The 24,176-nt window shown below is 39.2% G+C and overlaps 1 protein-coding gene across 4 annotated transcripts in view; it reads right to left on the reverse strand.

Annotated features, from left to right (window-relative positions):
• VWA8 (von Willebrand factor A domain containing 8) overlaps positions 1–24,176 on the reverse strand; it is a 408,658-nt gene that overhangs the window by 332,144 nt on the left and 52,338 nt on the right. For all 4 annotated transcript variants that reach the window (XM_060194755.1, XM_060194752.1, XM_060194753.1 and 1 more), the window contains exons 6-12: positions 22,400–22,564; positions 22,005–22,054; positions 21,127–21,235; positions 14,753–14,857; positions 6,978–7,109; positions 3,856–3,990; positions 3,689–3,766 (exon numbers count right to left, since the gene is read on the reverse strand). In XM_060194755.1, the coding sequence (XP_060050738.1) occupies positions 3,689–3,766; positions 3,856–3,990; positions 6,978–7,109; positions 14,753–14,857; positions 21,127–21,235; positions 22,005–22,054; positions 22,400–22,564 (774 nt within the window). The remainder of the gene's footprint in view (positions 1–3,688; positions 3,767–3,855; positions 3,991–6,977; positions 7,110–14,752; positions 14,858–21,126; positions 21,236–22,004; positions 22,055–22,399; positions 22,565–24,176) is intronic.

Here is a 24,176-nt window from a genome sequence, read left to right on the forward strand (position 1 = left end):
CAGTTGTTGACTAGTATGCTCATCTTGGTAATAGTCTTCCCAATCCTGGCAGGGATCTATAAGGAAGACACTGTATATACACAAGATGAGTAAGACACAGTGACAGTGGGGAGGGGGAGGTGGGTAGCACACCTAGTTCAGCGCACACATAACCAGGTATGAAGATCTGGGTTGGAGCCCCTGTTTCCCACCTTCACAAGTGATGAAGCGGGTCTGTAGATGTCTGTCATACTCCCAATCTCTTCTTCCCCTCTCAATTTCTGTCTTATCAAATAAAACAGAAAGACTAAAAAGGGGAAAAAAAAAAAAAAGGAAAGAGCCACTGGAAGCAGTGGATTCATAAAGTCAGTAAAGAGCTCCAGCAATTATCTTGGTGGCAATTAAAGCATACACACACATATCACATACACACACATACACATACACACACAACCAGAGATTAGTGTATCTTTCAGTTTTGACTATCTTCCTTTTATAAGAGAGGATTATTAGGAACAACTAAATTACTATATGTGGGGGGGGGGAGGTAGAGATAGATGCCTGCAGCACTGCTCCACCACTCATGAAGTTTTTCTCCTTGAATGGGGATCAGGGACTGGAAACCAGGTCCTCATTCATGGTATTGTGTGCACTTTACCAGATGAGCAACCATTTGGCACCACCACCATCACCAACAATAACAAAAAACAACTACCATAAAAATAGCTTCAGAGACCTAAAAAAAAAAAAAAAAAGCAGTAATGTACAGCGGAAAAAGTGACATAAATAAAAAGGGATCCTCTCAGCAGAGTTATTTGAAATACAAACTGATAACAAATTTTTCTCCAGTCTAAAGCTCTAGCAAATAAATGATATAAATATCAATTTCAAAAATGAGAATATTTTAAATATAAATGCAGTGTCAGTAACAATAAAAGAAAGTTTTACCATGGAATAACCTAAAAGTACAAATGGCATATTTAACTGTAAGTAAATACTATTACATTCACTTCCAAAATTAACCAAAAATAAAATCAGAAACCATGCCCTAAAAAGGAAGCTACTATAATGATTCAAAACTAAGATGTAGAGCCAAAAAAAGTTAGCAGAAATAAGTGTGTTAGAAGATTGCAATACAAAAATACATGACAAAAAAATTTTTCTCTGTAAAAACATCAACTATTTAAGTTTGACTTTTTAAATTATACTATGTACAACATGAACATCTGCCAGTAAACTTAAGCAAGAAGATGGAAGACTTGGGACAACGTAAATTGGAAAAGTGCTTAAAGGAATCAAGGATAACATGAGTAGATAAAAGACATCAATATTTATGGGTTAGAAGATTAAATATAAGGTGACAATACTCAAAACAGTCTATAGGTGCAATGTATCTATATCAGATTCTCAACAGTGTCGTTTACTTTCTTTTCTTTCTTTTTTTGCAGAAATGTAAAAATCCAATCTTAAGACTTATATGAAATTCCAAGGATCTTTGACTATGTAAAAAAAAGGAAAGGAAAAGAAAAGAAAAGGAAAAAAACTACTGCAAATTCAGTCATCAGGGTTGTGTGATGGCACACCTGGTTTAACACAGATGTTCTTTTTTTTTTAATATTTATTTTATTTATTTATTCCCTTTTGTTGCCCTTGTTTTATTGTTGTAGTTATTATTGTTATTGTCATTGTTGGATAGGACAGAGAGAAATGGAGAGAGGAGGGGAAGACAGAGAGGGGGAGAGAAAGATAGACACCTGCAGACCTGCTTCACCGCCTGTGAAGCGACTCCCCTGCAGGTGGGGAGCCGGGGTTCGAACAGGGATCCTTACACCAGTCCTTGTGCTTTGCGCCACCTGCGCTTAACCCGCTGCGCTACAGCCCGACTCCCGAACACAGATGTTCTAAGTGCAAGGACCTATCTTCATGGCCTCATCTGCAGGAGGAAAGCTTAACAGTGGTGAAGTAGTTCTGCAAATGTCTCTTTTACTCCTCTTAACTTTCCTTTCCTCTCAATTTTTCAATCCAAAAAAGAAAACAAATGAAAAAACTAAAAAATAAATAAATAAACCACTAAATATATATTTATAGTATTTCCCCCTGGGATAAACTATTCCAAATAATAATTCAGTTATCAAAATTATGTGACACTAACATTAGGACAGAAACAGCCTCGTAGGATATGATTGAGATCCTAAGCAAACCCTTGCGTAAATGGTGAACTGATTTTGATTGGGTGCCAATATCACCCCCTGTGGAAAGTATAGTCCTGTCAGCAAATGGTGCTGGGAACCCACATGCATCAAACTGAAGCAGGACCTTTACTTGACATCCTATGCAAAATCAACTTGGATTGGGTAAAGAAATATGAACTCTAACAGTATAAATTTCCTTTAAAAAAATGGAGGAAATTCACAATGATAAACTTGGTTGTGAATTATTGAATAGAACATACACACAAAAGAAATGCAGCAAGAGCAAAAGATAAAGTAGACTGAAATAAAATGTAAAACTACTTTTGTGTTCCAAAGGATACTATCAAGAAAGGAAGAACACAACTTGTAGATCAGGAAAAATATTTGAAAATCATATATCTGAGGGCAGTTAACATCTAGAATATATGAAATACTCTTACAACTCAACAACAAAAAGACAGTCTAATTAAACCATACAAAAGGGATATCAATACACATTTTTTAAAGTTAGGTGTGCAAATTGCTAGGAAACTCATGAAAAGATGGTCACCACATAGACAATGTGTATAGAATTACTATTGAAGAGGACAAAAGAATTATATACATAGATCATGATAATGGCTGTTCAACATTGTGAATGTTCTTAATGTCAATGAATTACTTACATACTCTTAAAATGATAAATTTTGCTACATATCTTTTACCAAAATAAAGAAGACAGAGCCCATTCTATATGTACCATTCTGATGACAAAACTTATCTAGTTAGACTGTAAGTTATTATTAAGTGTACTCTGTGTCTAGGGTAACCCAGTAGAATGTGTATGTTACCATATTTGAGGACCAGGGTTCAAGTCTCCTGTCCCTACTTGCAGTGGGGTGGAGGAGGGGCAAGGGAGTAGCTTCTTGAGTGGTGGAGCAATGCTGAAGATGTCTCCCCCCTCTGTCTCTCACCCTAGATCAAAAAGAAAGAAGAGAAGAGAAGAGAAGAGAAGAGAAGAGAAGAGAAGAGAAGAGAAGAGAAGAGAAGAGAAGAGAAGAGAAGTGACCACAAGGAGCAGTGGACCATGGAGGCACTGCACTTTAGCAATAATACCAGTGGCAAAAAAAAAATAGACAAGGGTCGATAGCATAAAGGTTATATAAAAAGACCTCATGCCTGAGGTTCCAAAGTCCCAGGTTGAACCCCCTGCAGCACCATAAATCAGAGCTGAGCAGTGCTTTGGTCAAAAATAAATAAGTAAATAAATAAGTACTAAGTTTAATTTTTTTTAATCCCACACAATTGCAAGAAATGAATCTCTCCTGAAACATAGCCCCTCATCAGTTTTATAGATCAGATATCGTACATCACATTTCCAAAAGCCTCAAGTAATAATCATTGTATTCAAATTTGTGACTTTACTCAGCTGTCAATAAAAAAATTAGCAGTTTATAGCTTAAGGAAGAATATCAGTAAGTTCTACTGATGGCCTATGCACATGTGATTATTGTCAGTGCTGACAATGAGCATCATACCTGATAGAGCATGATGGGCTCTATGTTGTAACCCAAGGTATCTGCAAAGTTCTTGGCGATAACTGTTTTGCCACAACCCTACAAATAGAAACACAACCAAACAAGGGGTAAGTCCAAACAACCCTAAATTAGGGAGCAGATGCTTGCAGTGCAACTGCCATGCTTACTTTTCCTCCAATTAAGCAGATGTCCTTGACCATGTGAGACTGCATCATTTCAGCCAGTAGCTGCCTGTGGCTTAAAGTCTGTATAAAACAGTCTGAGCCACAGGGTTGGCTTAATGGCTTGGTCCCAGCTGGCACCTATAATTAAAGAGAAACAAATATGTATGTGTTTTTCTTAAATTATTAGTAAAGCACATAACTGACACTCAAAAGCCCCAGCTAATTAATACTTTGCTTTATTAAATTCTATGGTGCTTTGTTACTCAAGACAACAACCACTGTTTCCTCATTCACAGATCTGATGGTTATTATCATCAAACCTCAAAATCAATCATGCCCCAAATTAAAGCCCTGTTCTGTCAGACATCTTCATAAGAATCATGTCATTTCTGTGATATTTAAAACGTATAATGACAATGTCTACTTAAGAATGAACATTTTTCTTTGTCTAACATCTTAAGGGTAGAAAATTTTGAATCAGCCCATGAGTTTCATTCTCCTGAGTCACCTCTTGATTTCTAAAATCTATGATCACAAATTCTAATTCTTATTTCAGTTAACCACTCAAACATTTGCTCCTAAAAAATCTCACCTTCCATCTTTCACACCTACTTCTTTTGTTTCTTACCTTTTATGTATTAGTCTCCTGGAGACTCAATGAGAAAATGATTTCTGTGTTCTGCTGAAAATCTGGAACTGATTATACTATATACAACATGATGTGTAAGTTTGGAAATGACAAAATTAGACTTGCATTTTTTACAAAGAACAGATTTATTTTTATTATTATTATTATTATTAAGATTAGTCTTTCTGATGAGATGGCAGAGAATGACAGAAAGAAAACAAAGCACTATTCAGATGTAGAATACCTGATGTCAGTAATTGGAGCTAGGGATAGAATTTGTGCTCTACCACTTAAGCTATCTCCTCAGCCTAGATCTACATTTAAGAAAGAGAACCTTGGTGGTGATGTAGAAGCCTAACAGGAAAAGACTGGAGACAGTGAATTAGGAAGTCATTACCAAGGTGAGGTGGATAATGAGCAATCAGTGGGGAATTTGGCAATTAAATAAATGCAATGATATAAATAGAATTAATAAGCCTATGTTAAAACAAAGTTCTATCATGAAACTTTCTTAGAAGAATGTTGGCATATATTCTTGTCTGTGTTGATGTAGTATACTTAAGTCAACAGTGTCAAGCTGTTGCCTAAGGACAGTTTCCATCACTTCTTCAGAATCTTAAGGCCATCAAAAAAAAGGGGGCGTGGTCCAGGAGGTAGTGCAGTGGCTAAGGCACTAGACTCTCAAGCATGAGGTCCTCAGTTCAATCCCCAGCAGCAGATGTACCAGAATGATGTCTGGTTCTTTCTCTCTCTCCTATATTTCTCATTAATAAATAAATAAATAAAATCTTTTTTTAAATGGGGGGGATTGGAAGAAAGTGAATAGAGGCCAGGCAGTGGTGCACCTGGTTGAGTGTACATGTCACCAGGTGCAAGGGCCCAGTTCAAGCCCCTGGTTCCCACCTGTGTGTGTGGGGTGGGGGAGCTTCACAAGGGGTGACACAGTACTGCAATTCATATATATATATCCTTCTCTATCTCCTTCTTCTCAATTTCTCTGTCTGTATATAAGAAAAAAAAAAGGCCAATGGTAGTGGTGGACTGGTAGTGCAGGCTGGAGCTCCAGTGACAGAAAGTGGTAAAAAAAGAGAAAGACAGCCACCAAGTTGCAAACAGTATCATGGTTCTATCCTAACTTTCCTGAGCAGATGCCCTCACCAATGTGTCCTGGAACCTCACCTCTCCAGAGCTCTACCCCACTATGGGAAGAGAGAAACAGGCTGGGGGTATGGCCAATATCCATGTCTAGTGAAGAAGCAATTACAGAAGTCAGAACTCCCACCTTCTGCACTCCCCAAAAATTTTTTATCCATATTCCTAGTAGGGGAGAAATGATAGGGGTAAGATGATCAGAGGGCCCTGAACTCCATCAGGACCAGGAGAGAAAAGAGGAAAAAGTGAGGGACAAGGTAAGGTAGAGAAGATGGGACTATAGATAGACTATAGATGGGACTATAGAAGATGGGACTACAAATATATATATATTTGTAGAAATAATAATTAATCCCTATCTGCAACCTTAAGAGAAATGCTGTAGCTTACAATGGAGGGAATGGGAATACAGAACTCTGGTGGTGGGAGTGGTGGGGAGTTGTACCCCTGTTATCTTGTAATTTTGTAAATCTAAATTAAATCACTAATAAAATTTTGGAAAGGAATGGAAAGGAAAAAGGACAGGCAAAGACATAGAGCTCTATAACCAAATACTGTTCTCCTCCTCTAAAAACTGTTATAAACAATTATAACAGTTCCTTTTTAAAAATTTTTTCATTTATTGATTTTTATTTGATAGAAGAGAGAAATTAGTAGCGCTACTTTACTGCTAGTACAATTTCCCTCAACAACTTCCTGGCCCCTGGAGGTGTATTGGGGGGGTGCTAGAGGGTTGAACCTGGACCCTTGGGCAGGGGAGTATATGCACGTAAATAGGTATGGCAATTCCCAGCCCCTCCAATAGTTCATTTTAACTGTTTCCTGTAGTTGAGAAAGATTCTACTTGAAAAGAGTGAGTTTTCCTATGTTTGAAAACAATGTTTCTTACCAAGGACTCAGAGTACAAAATGATTGCATCAATCATCATTTGTTTTGATTTTCTCAAAGATCAACTTTGGGGTTTCCTTTTTGTTTAATTAATTTTCTTAAAGAATTGTTGAGTGAGTTAGAGAGGGAACCAGAGTATCTCTCTGGCATAAGCAGTGAAGGGGACTGAATTTAGAAGCTCATGCCTACAAGCCCTGTGCTGCTCTACTATTGAATCACCTCCCTAGCCTTTCAACTTGGGTTTCTGATGAAAAATTATTCCTGTATTTCTCTGAAAACGTCCACTTTACAGGCGTATCTGACTCTAAGACATTAAGACATATAGTCTCTGACAGATGTGACACTACAGAACCAAAGTTTTATAATGAGACTATAAACCCAATTATGGTAATCAAAAATGGCTAGAACCATTTTTAATTATGGCATAACTTAGAATCTACAAATGTTGACTCATTACCTTAATGGTCACCTCTTTGTCAGCAATCTGGACAGTCACGAGAGCTCGGGAGACACCGTGTCCAGTTAACCTCTCCACTCTCAAAATCTCCTTAGGAAGCTCGGAACTTGCTGGATCTTGGAGCTCAAAACGCTGCAAAATTGTAAGTCAGTCATATAATTTTAAAAAACTTATTTACTTAGTCATTTATTAACTTATTAGTGAGAGAGAAAGGGGGGGTGGACAAGAACCAGAGCACGACTCTGGCACATGCAATGCTGGGAATCCAACTTAGAACACTGTGTTTCAGAGTCAATGCTTTATCCATTATACCACTCCAGGGCCATGAGAGTCATATGATTCACTTCTACTTTTAGCACAAATACCATTCTACTCAAGCCAATTAGTAATGGAAAAAGCTCCATACTTCTCTCCCCTTAAAACAGCACAAAGTTTCTAGAAAAACAAACAAAAAACCTTAAAATTAGGTAGAGGAAGAAGTTTGTTTGTTGGGTTTAGATTTTTTGTTTTTCATCTCATTTCCCAACACTTTAAATGGTATTGCTTCCAAAATTCAGTCCTGAGCCAGTATCTTTTCTCAGTAACATGGGATCCTTTTTTTTTTCCCTAACACTATGAATTAAACTAGTGAATCCCAAGCATTTATATTTGTTTCTTTGTTTCATATATATATATGGGGAGAGAGAGACAGAGAGGGAGAGGGAGAGGGAGAGAGAGACAGAGAAAGAGAGACAGAGAGAGACAGAGAGTTGTGAACCAAAGACAGAAACTTCCTTCAATGTGGTGTGGGCAAGGCTTCAACCTGGGCTGTACACATGACAAAGTTGTACACTAGCCAGCTAAGTTATTTTGCTGGTCCAATATAAATCTTTAATAATAATAAAAAAGTTCTTTATCTGCATTTTCCAGGTTGTAAGACTAACCTACATTGGAAAAATAAAAGACCTTTATTTTAAAAAAGTGTATTCAATATTTTAGTCCCTACCCTTACTATACCCTACTTTCTTATGTTCATATCTATTCAGTTGTCCTATCCAAACTTGGGCTAAGGAACAATCACTTTCTCTCATACCCCTTAACTCACTATTTTATCAGTTATTAAGACTTTAATATCAGTAAGACTTTTCATATCTCTGGAACACTTCTCATAGCTACTCACTCTGCATTTCATGGATCTATTTCATAACTTTATTATTTTGATCGCAGCAGATCATCATTATTCAATACTACTATAAAATCACTACTTCAAAGTTATTTTCTGCATTTCTGTTGCATCAACCAGACTTAAATTCCTCAAGAACAGAAATCAAATTGCCTTCATTTCTGTAGTGGCAGGTTTTTATATGCATATAATTTGTCAAATAAGTGATGAGTTGATGTTTGCTGAATGAAATTTTACTAAAGGCAAGATCCTTCCAAGTTTCTCAGTCTTTCCTGTTATATTACCAGTAGATTAAGTGGCGGCTTACTAGCAGAACTTAACGATTTCATCGTTGGAGTCATTTTTTTTCCCCTCCAGGATTATCACTTAGGCTCTGTGCTGGCACTACAAAACCACTGCTCATGGCAGCCATTTTTTCCATTTTTATTGAACAGGACAGAGATAAATTGAGAGGGCAGTGGCAGATAAAGAGGTGGGGAGAAAGACACCTGCAGACCTGCTTCACTGCTTGTGAAGTGACCACCCTGCAGGTGGGAAACCAGGGCCTTGGACCAGGATCTTTATGTTGGTCCTGTGCTTCATATTATGTGAGCTTAACCCGATATGCTGCCACCCAGCCCCTGGAGTTTTGTGTAAGAAGGATTAAGAGTCTAAACATGAGGCTATATCCTAAATGTAAGTGGTACTTAATAAAGTATGCCAGTTTTCAAAGTATAATAGATGCAAAATGAGAGTATTCTCTTTATAACATATTTAAAAACTAAAGATGACTTTACAACTATAAAAATGTGTTTTTAGAGCATGAAAATCTTGTGATATCCATCATCTAGGAAATGAGAAACACTCATTTTGAAATGATTTTAGAGGAAAGGTATTCTAAATTGTTGCTAATTGGGAGCCAGGCAGTAGCATAGTGAGTTAAGCGCAAGGACTGGGTGAGGACCCCAGTTTGAGCCCCCGGCTTCCCTCCTTCAGGGGAGTCGTTTCACAGGCGATGAAGCAGGTCTGCAGATGTCTATCTTTCTCTCCCCCTCTCTGTCTTCCCCTCCTGTCTCCATTTCTCTCTGTCCTATCCAACAACGATGACATCAATAATAATTACAGCAACAATAAAAAACAAGGGCAACAAAAAGGAAATAAATTAAATAAATAAATAAATACATAAATTGTAGCTAATTGTTTTTTCAGTACATAATTTTTCTTTAAAATAGTCTAAATTACTACACTGAACTCTAATGTGTGTGCATGTGTGTGTATTCTAATCTAACTCAAGTAAACTATTAAATTCTAGGAAAATCAATGATCATCATCAAGATAAATAGATTGTATGTAAAAAAAAATTATCATTCTTGTCTTGCTATTATATAGCTTTTTCTAGTCTTCAGTTCAACACTTTCCCCGAAAGTCAACAACACTTCCTTAATTCTGACCTCTATTAACTCAAAATTGTTTGAGAGAACATAAAATGTTCTGGGAACATTAGCTTGATCAAACACTTTAAGAAGTTAGAATAACAAGCAGGTCATATAATCTGCAGCTTATGTGATCTCAGAAGAGATCATAAAGAATTGAGGCAATCAGAAGAATTTTGTATTTTAAGATGAAATACTTTATGCTTATAAATATGCGTATCTGGTTGCATGTTTAAGTGTTCAGTGATCTTACAAAAAGAATGTTCTTCATTAAGTTCAGACAAGTAAATTTAAGCCCCCCCTACACTATGTTCTGAGGAGCTGAGAAAAGGTATAGCATACCTGAAGTATATATCACATAATTAAGGCAACAACAACAACAAAAAAACCTATAATCAATTTTCTTATCTACGTAACCATTGCCCTTTCTTCTTTTCAAAACATCTACAATCAAATCTGATATAATTTCTATTAGTAATATGGCACTTGGCTCATTTTTCCAATGCTCTTAATTATAAAGGTCAAATGAACATCAAACAAAAAATGATTTAACACACAAGCTGCTTTCTTTAGAAAATTCTTTAAAGATAACATATTATTTGTACAACCAGTTCTGAAATTAAGAGACCAGAAAGAGACCAAAGTGATTTCTTTACAAAACACCTTTGCTTTCAACCATAACTGAATTATCTGGACACTATATATCTCATATCAGCTGTGTCACAGAAAATTTTATAGTAGTTCACTTTAACAGAACTTTTTATGATATTTTCTTCCTCTCTATGACCCTGGCTTCCAAGACATTGGGCACTGTGCTAGTGGGTGTTGATAAGTTCAGCTAGAACCACAGCCTTTTTTTTCCCCTCTTTTATCTCCCCAATCAATAAATGAGGAAATGTTGATTTACAAGACTTTTATCTCAGGGGTACGATTTCACATCTCCCCAAGAAATGCATCAAGTACACCTTACACCTAGACTTTTTCCTAAATAGTAGGTGTCTATTTAAATGAAGAATGGCAAATCAGCTCAGATGTTGACTAAATCAACTTTTTTTCTGCTTGTCTAGTTAGCCTTGAACTATATACTCAGTTTTCTTGATTCCTGCAGCCTCTGAATGAAGTTCTCCTTTCCCAAATAGTTACTCATTATCCCCTTAATAAATCTTCTCACCTTCACCTAACCACCACTTTATATACAACAGAGCTCTTCTCTTTTTAAAAAAATATTTTTTAGGGGCCAGGCAGTAGTGCAGATTAAGCGCAAATGGCGCAAACCACAAGGACCTGTGTAAGGATCCTGGTTTGAGCCCCTCCCCCACCAACCCCACCCCCCACCACCCCCACCCCACCCCCCGCGCAGGGTGGTCGCTTCACAAGTAATGAAGCAGGTCTGCAGGTGTCTATCTTTCTCTCTCCCTCTCTGTCTCCCCTCCTCTCTTGATTTCTTTACAACAACAACAATGGCAACAATAACAATAATGACAACAACAAGGGCAACAAAATGGGAAAAAAAAAAAAAGGTTTCCAGGAGCAGTGGATTTGTAGTGCAGGCACTGAGCCCCAGCAATAATACTGGAGGCAAAAAGAAAAAAAAATTTTTTTTAATTTTTTTTAAAGATTTTATTTATTTATGAATGAGAAAGGTGGAGAAAGTGGGGGGGGGGGGGTACCAGATATCATTCTGGTATATGTGCTGCCAGGGACTGAACTTGCAACCGCATGCTTGAGAGTACAGTGTTTTATCCATTTCACCACATCCCAGACCACACAACAGAGCTCTTCTCTATCATCAACTGCATCTACTTTCAGCTGTCTCTTCTATTTCCTTCCCTTCTTGTTTATTACTGTTCCCCCTCTTCTTCACACATTTAGATTCTGCCTCTAATTACACTTTTCAGTATCTATAAGCAATAGTTATTTTTAATAATCACTGACATTACCAATAAGACAAAAATACTGTTTCATTCGTTGACTGATACATAGAATATTCCCACTGCAGTAACTAGAATATACCTCTCTATTCTGTTAAGCTCTTCCAGCAATTCCTAGGCACACAGAGAGTGCTCCTACACTGCTAAGGACACTTTGCAGATCATGGGATAGTTGAGAGGACTTTGGGGACCCCCTGCACAAGGGTGGGGGACTCCTTCAGTAGCTGATAGGAGTGGTGTGCAAACACCTACCACAGGGAGATAGAAAGTGTATTTCTGTAACAATTGTCTTATGAATCTTTATTTGCCCAATAAAGTTATTGGAAAAAGATTTTTGATTCTCTCATCAGTCTGAACCATTTGACAGCAAGCTAATGTGTACCATCAGTCCTAAACATTCCAGTTCATATTACCTGCAAATGTAAATCTAGGCCAACCTCATAAGTTTCCAAATTAGAATATCAATTTAATAGAAGACTATCTCTCCAGTTTGAACAACTGTATCAATAGTTTCACTTCCTCCTTCTTCTAAATCCAAAGCTATTCTGCATTTAGTGGACATGTATTTCTTTCTTTTTTTCCTTTGGGTAGAGATAGAGAGAAATTGAGAGGAGAGAAGGAGAGGGAGATGGAGAGATAGACAAACCTATAGCTCTTCTTTGCTACTAGTGAAGCTTTTCCCCTGCAGGTGGGGACCAGGGGTTTGAACCTGGATCCTTGCATACTGTAATGTGTGCACTTAATCAGGTTAACTTAACCCCTTGACATGTAACTATTAAGTTTCTTTCAAGATTAGATAACTTTCTATCTTTCATGGCCTGGACAGTTCTACAAAGCTTCTAAAGGTCTATCATTCTTTAAGACAACCCTCTGCTTTGACCTATATAATATTTTCTTATGGTCAAACTCATACCATGAATTCTTTTTTATGTTTTTCATTTGCTTGTTTTGATCATTGCTAGGGTTTCACCAGTATGAGCTGACTTTTAGCAAAATGGAATATAGGACATGAACATAATTAGTACACGGCTGACGTCAGCCTGACATCAAGTCACGAGCATATGACAAACATATGCAAACTCACAAGGAATTGTGGGTGTAGAGGAAGTTATTTAAAGGAATGTCTGGTAGAAATAGCTCTCTTTTTTCCCTGCTTGCCCTTTTGGCTCTCCTAGCCACCTTTCCACTGATGCCAAAACCCCTGCCATACCATTTCCCGAGACCTGCCATTTAGCTCAACACTGGTAACTAAGCTTCAGGACTCACGGCTACCCACCACATTGTCTTCCCTCATTTGTTTAGTTTGCTGCTACAGTTTTTATGTACCTAAATAAACTTAATTGTAATGAACCTCCCATTTGTTAAACCCCCAACAAAGCTGAAGGAAGTCTTTTCTATTTTAATTACTTCACTCGAACTCATACCATGATATTCTTTTTTTTTTTTTTTTTTGCCTCCAGGGTTATTGCTGGGGCTCAGTGCCTGCACTATGAATCCACTGCTCCTGGAGGCTATTTTCCCCATTTTGTTGCCCTTGTTGTTGTGCTTGTTGTAGTTGTTACCATTGTCACAGCTGTCCCCATTGCTGGACAGGGCAGAGAGAAATGGAGAGAGGAGGGGAAGACAGAGAGGAGGAGAGAAAGATATACACCTGCAGACCTGCTTCACCACCTGCAAAGCAACCCCCTGCAGGTGAGGACCCTGAGGCTTGAATCGGGATCCCTCTGCCAGTCCCCACGCTTTGTGCCACACAAGCCCAACCCGCTGCGCCACCGCCCAACTCTCATGAATATTCTTTATTGTTGCTTGTTTCAGTCATTGCTGGGACTTCACTCTGGGTTGACTTTTAAAGATAAAGCTAGGGAACCACTATGCAGGTGAAAAACACCACAGTACAGAAGCTTGCTCCAGCTCAGAAAAATGCTCATTACTTTAAATATATATATATATATATACATTTATTTTAATGAGTGAGACAAAGAGAGCACTACTCAGCTCTGACTTACAGTGGTGCCAGGGCTTAAGCCTGAGACCTGGGAGCTTCAGGCATGAAAGTCTACTGAAGAGGTACTTATACCATTGATTTCCCTGATCCAGCTTTCTAGTCCTTTTTCCAGCCATGACATCATCTCCCCAGACTATAACTTGGATCCACCTACATATCGGTTGTCAGGCTCAGAGAAAAAAACAAAACTAGTATACTCCTTTGGAATATAACTAAAATAGGACTACTAGCTATCTACAAAACAGAGACCCCCAAATCTTCATCTGCAATATTCCAGCCTTTAGGTTCATGATTAGTTAACAATTTGTTTGGCTTTATATGTTAACTCTTCTTTCAGGTTCCAGATGCTAACATGATGCCAAATAGACTTTTCTACGCAGACAACCCCACCAATGTGTCCTGGAGCCTCATCTCCCCCAGAGCCCAAACCCACTAGGGAAAGAGACAGACAGGCTAAGTGTATGGATAGACCTGCCAACACCCATGTTCAGCGGGAAGCAATTCCAGAAGCCAGACCTTCCACCTTCTGCACCTCATAATGACCCTGGGTTCATACTCCCAGAGGGATAAAGACTAGTAGAATAGTAAAGCTACCAGGGGAGGGAATGTGATACAGAGTTCTGGTGGTGGGAACTGTGAGGAGTTGTACCCCTCTTATCCTATGGTTTTCATTGGTATTTCCTTTTTATAAATAAAAATTAAAAAAAAAAGAGGGGGCTGGGTTACAGCGTGCAAGGACCCGGGTTTGAGCCCCTGTCCCCACCTGCAGAGGGAAAGCTTCGAGAGTGGTAAAGCAGAACTGCAGGTGTCTCTCTGTCTCTCTCCTCCCTATCACCCCTTCCTTCTCGATTTCTGGCTGTCTCTATTTAATAAGTAAATAAAGACAATTAAAAAAAATTTTTTTTTAAAAAAGACAGTCTATTGAAGAACCACTAGACTCTCCCCTGCTCTGAGGATCACTTCTCAGCCCAACATTTAGGATGCTCACAGCCTTGCTCTGTCCCACCTGGTGATGTCGGTACTTAACTGCAAAAGAATCATTTTCTCCCTTTATAGTCAATGAGTATTTGACAGAAGATATTTGGAAATTAGGCCAATATCAGGTCAGAAGATCCCACATGTGACAGAATACAAGCCTTGGACCAAACAGAAGCACGGGGGATTGAAGCTGGGACTTCAGAGCCTCAGGCATGAGAGTCTCTGCATAACCATCATGCTATCTTCCCCCTGCCCAGTCTCTCACCTCTCTCTTTAAAGATACTTACTTTTAAAACATCTTCCACAGCCATCTTCCCTTCATGTCCTAGTAAAATAGTATATGGGTAAAGCCAGTGAATTGCATGCTTGATTGACATCCTGGGAAAAGAATCCTATTTAGAAACAAAAAGAGAGGAATGGAGAAAATCTAAAATGGAATTTAATTTGAAATGAACACAGGACATCAAAATTGCCTTATACATAATAACCCATTGGTATCTTATATGTTCCAGAAGTCTATAAAAGCAAATATTCACAATTGCCTTGTCTTCTTCTTTTATACACCCTTTCCCTAAAAGCTCACCCACTCCTATCTTTTAGCAGCCAAGCATGGGTTCATGTCTCTATCACTGACTCTAAACTAGGGCTCTCAACTGGCCATTAGATGACCATATGGATATGCCCTAGACTCTCATTCAACATGACTGAAACTATACATCCAAACACACACTCTACCCCTTCTCTTCCTAAAGCACCTTCTCTTTGTTCCTTCATTCTGTTCAATATTCACCTGACTTTGCAGTTTCAAATACAAGTCAGAAAAATATTCATTATTGTCAAATCCTTACCCTATGCCAAGTCAGATTCCTTCCCAATTCTGTACACCCTATGTCAAAATGCATATTAATGAGATAGAGTAGATATATTGTGAATTATGAAGAATGACTGCATAACTACGAGATTATGAAAAAACACCAGGATAGAGTAAGAAGAAACCTAGGGGGGGAATTCTGTATTTTTAAAACTGTCACCTGCTTCAGTTAGGCCTTCCAGATTAAAACTGGAGTTAAAACCCCAGCGACCTATTAGAATGACATTCCTGGGAGAAGAAGTGACCATTAGTCATTGTTTGGCTTGTTTACCAAGCTGTTTTTAAAGTAAGTAGATTTAGGCAATGTTAAATCCTGACTGTTGAAAATCAATTACTCTGGAGTACACAGAGCACATGAATATTGAGCTTCCTTGCTAACTTTAAGACACAGTAAATACACAAGTAGCTTGACTTCTCTTCTCTGTGTATCTCTGCTCTGGGGACCAGTCTCACAACCCATTATCTCTCTGGTTTAACATCAATTATTGCCCACCCAATTTTATTTTATTTTGCCACCAGGATTATTTCTGAGGTTGGATTCCTCAAGGGTCTCCACCTTTTCTTTTCTTCTCTAATACAACTTGAGAGACAGAAGGGGGTGGGGGTTGGGCAGTAGCACACTGGCTAAGAGCACATGGTACGGGGAATCTATCAAGGGTGGGAAGCTATCAAGGAAGGGGATTGGATATGGAGCTCTGAGTGTGGGCACTGTGTGGAAATGTCCCCCTCTTATCCTATAATCTTGTCAATATTTCCATTTTATAAATAAAAGTTTAAAAAAGAGTATGAATTCCAATATAGTATGAAAATATGAATATAAGGAATAAGGAAGGAGTTAGAAAAGAATAGGAATAAGAGCCTGGAGGCTGTTCTTAGAGTTTGGGATATCCCTAAAAGTTGTTTTTCATGGTAAGAGAAGAATGAATACCAGATCTCACTCATAGGCAGAACTTAAGAAACAAAGACAGAAAGGGAAACCACTAAGTAAAACCTGAACTGTCTCTGTGTATTGCACCAAAGCAAAGGTCTCCAAGTATGGAGGGGGGTGGAAGGGTTTGGGGTCTTGGTGCAGGATGGCGGAAAAGGACTCAAATTGTGGGTGAGAGTGTTTTATGGGTACCTACTATGGGGAGATGAGAAGTTGTACCCATGTGTCAACAGCTGTATTGTAAGCCATTAACACCGCAATAAAAAGATAGAAGGTTAAAAACAAAACAAAACAAAAAAGAGTACATGGTACTAAGCGCAAGGACCTGTGCAAGGATGCCAGTTTGAGCCCCGGGCTCCTCACCTGCAGGGGGGTCACTTCATAACTGGTGAAGAAGCAGGTCTGCAGGTGTCTTTCACTCCCCTTCTACTCTCAATTTCTCTCTGTCTTATCCAATAAAAAGGAAAAAAAAATGGCTACCAGGAGCAGTGGATTCATAATGCAGGAATCAAGTCCAGGAACTAACCCTGAAAGCAAAAAAAAAAAAAAAAAAAAAAAAAAAGGTGGGGGAGACAGAGATAGAGAAGGGAAGACACCTGCAGTGCTGCTCAACAATTCCTGAAGCTTCCCAGCAGGCAGGAAAAAAACCTCGGTCTTCATACATGGCAAAGTGTACACTTTACGAGGTATACCTACCTACCTATCCCCTAAATTTGTGTGCATTTATTACAAAGATTAGCAGAAATTCCAGACTTACCTAAAACACATAAAATGGCTAATTCTACCCCAGTACATTAAGCCTTATCTTGTTGCTTTGTCTCCCCAAAATACAAACTCTGTAAGAATGGATTTGGAGCTTGGAGCCAGGCTTCTCTCACTCTCCAGCTCAGCCTATATTTCATCTGTGGTATCTTTTTCCTTTCCCTGAGTCAATTTCTACTCCTTTGGTCAGTCCTCTGGCATGCTCCCACAAATTCCCTCAAGGAAATAACAAAAGTTTATGTCAATGTATCTGCTGATAGTAACAGGAAAATTTCTATATACTGTCTATTAGATGACAGAGAATTGGCAGTAATACACCAAAGAATACAATCATAGTGTTCTGGTTTTGGAAAGTTCTCATTCTGACAGTGCATACTAAAATATTTCAGAATAATCAGTACTGTTTACTTCCACATGATTCAAAACAAAGAGAGTGAGAATACAAGCAAATGTGACAATCTGTGAATCATTGGTGATTCTAGCTGAAGGGCTAATGGATGTTTGTTTTCTTGTTTTGATCTTTTTAAAATTTAAGAATTATAAAGTAAAAAGCTCCCAGAAAACCAAAAAGGAGAAAAAACTGATTTGATAAATAGAAAGACAAATGATACCTTATTGTAGAGAACAATGCCTATAAAATATGACTCACTCACAGTGAAGTAAAAAGCAACAGAAGCTTAAAATAAATCTTTATCTCTACTCCGGGTTCCCAACACCCCTCTTTGCTGCCAGCAAGACAAATCTGTTTACTACAGACCCCACCTACTTAATAATGTTGAAAGGGCCACTTTTTGCCTGAAGCATAAGGTCCAAGTACCTCATTTACCATGTAAGACACTTCACTCTCAGATTCTACTCCCTCCTCACCACACCACTAGTTTTAGTGATAAAACTTGATATCCTTAAACTCTAGGCCCAAAAGGATAGGGCTGCCACCAATGGGGAGGGGACACTGATCCAGAAGGTCTGATGATTCTATGGCCTGATGACTCACATCCAGCTGCATTTCTACTCTTCTTCTGCTTTTAAAGAACACAGTAACTTAAGACCTAGTCAAGACCAACCCTGTTTGTCCCAAAACTTAGTTCTATTGCCCTTCCTCCTATCTGTGTGGATACTCTGAAAAGTAAAGAAATAAAGGGGCCCCTTAGAGCAGTGCTACATTCTCCTTGCATCTTTGATTAGGAATAAAGCTGACTGCCCTTTCTGCAAAGACTTCTTCTTCTAGCATTTGCCTCTGCAAAGACTGATGTGACAGAGTTTGGATTCCTTTTCCTTCTCCATCTCCATCTCCATCTCCTTTTCCTTCTTCTTCAAAGATATTTATTCATGAGAGTAGAGGAGAGAACAGACTACTAAAACATTACTCTCACATATTCAATGCCAGGAATCAATCTCAGGACCTCAGGATCAAGAGTCCAAGACTTTATCCACTACACCACCTGCAGGGTCACAAGAACTTGCGTTTGTTTAGCCTTTCTATGGCAGTGGGCCCTCTTGTTTGGCTTCAAATGCCCAAACATAACCTTGTCTTTTGGGATTCAACACTTTGGATACGCTGGCCCTCTGCCTGGAGGGTCTTTCTGTCACTCTAGACACTATTCACATGACCTTGGTGAAACTCTAGTGGTGTCTATATTCCCAAAGCCCACCGCCCCCCAGATCAGTTTCATCTTTTCTCTGCCCACCCCCCGGCCTCCACCCCTGGCTTTCACTTTCAGCAGTCAGCTACCATGGTATTTCAAAGGAAACTGCCTGTAAGCTTCTGGAACCAACTTTAATCACAGGCCAGGAGTGCAATTAGTGTCCAGGAAAATGTGTTCCTTTGGAGAGCCATCAATGAGTCACTGAGACCCAGTAATTCTTCTCCCAGGCATTTATTCAAAGAATAAAAAAACAATTATTGGGGGCGTAGATAGCATAATGGTTATGCAAACAGACTATCATGCTTTAGGCTCTGAAGTCCCAGGTTTAATCCCCCACATCACCATAAGCCAGAGCTGAGCAGCGCTCTAGTTAAAAAAAAAAAAACTTTTTTCAATCTATGCACACCTATATTTATGGCAGTTCTATCTGTAACAGCCAACATTTTGAAAGAACCCACATGTTCAACAGTGGTTAAAGAAGTTGTGGCAGGGGCTGGGTGATGGCATACCTAGTTGAGTGCACATATTTTAGTGCACAAGGACCCAGGTTCAAGACTCCCAGTCCCCACCTGCAGGAAGGAAGCTTCACAAGCAGTGAACCAGTATTGCAGGCATCTCTCTGTCTCGCTCCCTCTCTATCTCCCTTTCTTCTCTTGATTTCTCTCTGTCTCTATGCAATAAACAAATATTTTTTAAAAAATAAAAGGGGGTCGGGTGAGACCTTTCCTTTCATAGTATTCTCTAATTCCATCCCAGGTGGTTCACTTTCTAACAAAGTCCCAAAACCTAGATATAGACCAGGTTCCAGGAGATAGAGCATATGTTCACACGTATCCAAAACAAGTGCAAAATATATACCTGAAAGCAGAAGTACACTAGAGTTTGCAGTGAGTACCCCACTAACATTTCCTCTCCACTATTCCAAGCTTTGGGTCCATGATTGCTCAACAATTTGTTTGGCTTTGTATGTTAACTCTCTTTTCAGACACCAGGTGCCACATGCCATCAGGATGCCGGCCAGGCTTCCCTGGACTGAAGACCCCAGCAATGTGTCCTGGAGCTCCGCTTCCCCAAAGACCCACCCTACTAGGGAAAGAGAGAGGCAGACTGGGAGTCTGGACAGACCAGTCAACGTCCATGTTCAGCGGGGAAGCAATTACAGAAGCCAGACCTTCCACCTTCTACAACCCACAAAGACCCTGGGTCCATGCTCCCAGAGGAATAGAGAATGGGAAAGCTATCAGGAGAGGGGATGGGATATAGAGATTGGGTGGTGGGAATTGTGTGGATTTGTACCCCTCCTACCCTATGGTTTTGTTAATTTATCCTTTCTTAAATAAAAAATAAATTAAAAAAAAATAAAACAAAAGGGGGGAGTCGGGCGGTAGCACAGCAGGTTAAGTGCAGGTGGCACAAAGTGCAAAGACTGGAGTAAGGATCCCGGTTCGAGCCCCCGGCTCCCCACCTGTAGGGGAGTCGCTTCACAAGCGGTGAAGCAGGTCTGCAGGTGTCTATCTTTCTCTCCCCCTCTCTGTCTTCCCTTCCTCTCTCCATTTCTCTCTGTCCTATCCAACAATAACATCAATAAAAACAACAATAATAACTACAACAATAAAACAAGGGCAACAAAAGGAAATAAATAAATATTAAATAAATAAACAAATAAATAAATAAAATAAAAGGGGGCCAGGTGGTGGCACACCCAGTTAAGAGCACATAGTATGAAGTGCAAGGACCCACACATGGACCCAGGATCCGGATCTCACAGATGATCTCTAAGAAGCCAAGCAAAGGACAATGCAGGGTGATTCCTACATGAACTATAGTCTATGACAGCAGACTCAGAGAATCAGAAGGGGGAAGGGAGGAGCAGTTAGAGGACATTGGGGACGTATGGCCCTATGGTGGGATATGATGACAGTTTGAGGATGAAATTGCTGACAGCGCATCTTAGGGAAATGTGGAAATGTACACTTGTGACAACAAAAATCCTGTAAATCAACATTCCTTCAATAAAGTGATATTGAAATTTTAAAAGATTAGTTAAATGTTTTAAATAAATGAGTGATGAAGCTAGACTGTGAAGGTCCCAGCTCCATCGCCCAAGCTGAGGCAAGACTGAGACACAGCTAGCTTATGCCTCAGCATACCTCTGCAGGGTCATGATGAAGTCCTACTCCTTCTGTGTGACTGCTATCTGAGCTGCTGTCTATCTTCCTTCCAGCACCACCACCTATCTATAAACTCTCTTAAGTGCTCAGAACACAGCACTGACCAGTTTAAGCTTACCACACTACAAGAAAAATTAATCTCAGGCCTTGAAGTAGTTACGGATGAACATGATAAGACAATCCAAAATGGTTAACTCTGGATCACCTTTTAAATCTTCTTCAACAACAACAAAAAAACCTTCTTCAACATATGTGGGTCTCCCAGTCACTACTTTGTACATACCAGAATTTGAACAGCAGCTGGCAAACTATCTAAAGGAAAATCTGGAAGTCCAAGAGTAGAAGATTCTTGGGAACAGAGGGTGGTAGCGAAGGATAAAAGCTGAGAAATTCTATGGGGAGGAAAAATAACAAGTTTTACTCTAATAAATATATCAGATGTATATATTTGTCAAATATAAAAACACCTGAACTAGAATAATCTAAAAAGATGGCATCTACTATTATAATTTTTTTAAGAACAACAGCTCTATATTATAATACTCCACTGAAAACTCAGGAGCCAATCAGATAGATGTAATCAGTAGGCTGGTCATGTTATGTAATGTTTCTTACTAGCTGGTTCAGGTCTGCTCTTTCAGCCTCACCTCCCACCATTCTTAACCCAAAACTAAACTCTGGGCTAGTAGGAACACTTTTACACATCCAAATAAGACATATACTCTCCTATCCTACTGATAAAAACATCCATCTCTTTGATTACAATCTCTCTGGCAAAGTGTGTCTATTCTTTCCAGTCATCTCAAATGCCAGGGGCTTTGGTGAAGTGCCTGTAAAGTCTCAAACAAAACAATCCATAACACTTTTAATAATGGCCTATAGTACTTCATACTAAATCATTCACATTTCTGGAAACTCTACTAGATTGAATTTCTTGCCATCAAAGGTCATATTTTATTAACTTTATCCTCAGCATATACCAGAGCTACTGAAAATTTTTTTCAAGGAACAGTTATTGAATGAATTAATCTATCAGCCAATGAACAGGCAAAACAGAGTCAATATTAGGTGTCCATACCTGTGTGTGTGTGTGTATGTGTGTGTGTGTGTGTGTGTGTGTGTGTGTGTGTGTGTGTGTGTGTGTGTGTGTGTAATACTTACTTCTCAGCAGAAATATTGGGTCCAACTGAATATAACAGTTTAAGTTGGTCCTAAAATAACATACCAAATCAATTAATAATGAATATAAATGCTACAGACCAAATTCAATGTTTTAATTAAGCAAACACTCAAGTAGTTAATACCAAAACCATTTGATACATGTTATTTTCTAGTTCTAGAAACTTTTCTTTAGACTTTTTATAATCTGTCAAACAAAACAATGCTATAATAATTTTTCATCCTAGTTTCCACAGATGTTTTCCACCCTACAGCCTTTTTATTTTCATTAGCTTCTACTGAGAGGATTATCTACAAAGAAGTACTACTTTTCAGGAATTGACTTTATTATATATTGGAAATATTTTCAAAAATAAATTATTCTTATTTCAACTTGCCTTGAAGGGGAGGTAGTAAATATCTCTGGCTTGAAATCGGGAACGGAGAGGGGGGTCCAGTGGATTCCCAGAGTACTTGGGCACCGGCAAGCCCAAAGCAATCACACGGAAGTTTTCACTAACACGGACAATCTTCCAAGAATCCAACTCGGTTTTGGTATGTTCCTAAAAGAGTAAGAGACCAAGAACTAAAGCATAGATGATACACATGATGGTTGTAAGAGATAAGTCGGCTCTCTCATTCCTGAGTAAACTGTCTCTGAGAACTCTCTTAAGGTCAACTTCTCAAGGAGGGAGCCACGAGAAGTCAGGACCAGGAGGTCAGGGAAGGCCCTCCGTATGAGGGCAGGTATTTGAAAGGAGATCTCCATCATCCCTGCCTCTTGGATGCAGCTTGAAGGAACCATATTAAGTGAGATAAGCCAGAAGGAAAAGGATGAATTCCAAATGATCTCATTTACAGGTAGACCTCAAGAAACAAAGGAAGAGAGGAAAAGCACAAGGTGAAACTTGAACTAGGTGTGCGGTATTGCAACAAAGCAAAGCAAAAGACTCTGGAAATGGAGGACAGGGAGGAGGGTTGGGGTCCTGGTGCATGAAGATGGAAAAGGACCCAAGCTGGGAGTGAGAGTGTTCTCCAGACAGTTACCACAGGGAGAAGAGAAACTGGACCCATGTGGCAACAACTATAATATCAATAACTATTCCCCTAATAAAAATTCATTTTTCTGAATGGACAAACTGAGGCTTAAAGCTCTGTAACTTGTTTATGGTCCTGCAATATGAGGAAGCTGAGCTGAGAAGCTGGAAACAGCACAGGTCCTACAGCCCCAATCCAAGCTTTAGTTGTTGGTGAACAGCTTAGGCAAATGGCCAGCACTATGTGATTAGACTTGCCTTCTTGTCTATTAAGGGGGAATAACATTGACACACTTAGACCTCTCGCTGTTAGAAAACTATAGCACGTATAATATGAATACATTGAGCTTTTTCATACTGACTAAAACCTCAATTATCCTGCTCAAATTACATTGGAATGAAGCAGTCCTGTGATAGACCCAAAAGAAAACAACTCTATTCCACCATGAAAACACCATCTAGAAGCTTCCATAAACAGTATAGGAGGAGAATGCTGAACAGGTCACAAAACAGATTAACAAGAAAACAGGTTACACATCAGGGTCACAAAGAGATGCTCCTGATTTTGCTGGGCACAGAACATCTGTTCAGTCAAACCCTTTGCTGTCAATATCTATTATTTAGTGCCTGGTGTGTTCTGAGCTTGTATACCCACAATAGGGGTAGGACCAAAAGGAAGTATCAGACACAGACACTAACTACTCTTGAACAAGCCAGAGGCAAGCTGGAGCAGCAAGGTTAGCATGTGTTATCTCTACAGAAGTGAGAGAGACTTTCATACAAAGGCAGAGTTATTTGTCCCTAGGGGGTGGGGTTATCAGAGGGAGGTTTAGTGTGATTCATCTGCAGCTAAATGAGCACAGTCTCTATCTTGCAGTCACTTGTGACATTTCAGGAGCCTCTTCTCAACACTGATGAGCCCTACATTGCCTGGTTGCTGCTCTCTTTACACCCACTTATATCAGAACATTTAAAGTTTTTTTTTGCAGTAATTCACTCATTCATTCCACCGTTACTGGGCACCTACCAAGCATTGCTCCCAGATTGAGAGGCACCACTATAACCAACCCCCCCCCCCCAGTGGATATTATCATTTCATGGAGGGCAGAAAAAGTGAACTAAAAGTTTAAGTAAGCAA

The sequence above is a fragment of the Erinaceus europaeus genome, chromosome 7 (assembly GCF_950295315.1).
Source record: "Erinaceus europaeus chromosome 7, mEriEur2.1, whole genome shotgun sequence".
Taxonomy (NCBI): Eukaryota; Metazoa; Chordata; class Mammalia; order Eulipotyphla; family Erinaceidae; genus Erinaceus; species Erinaceus europaeus.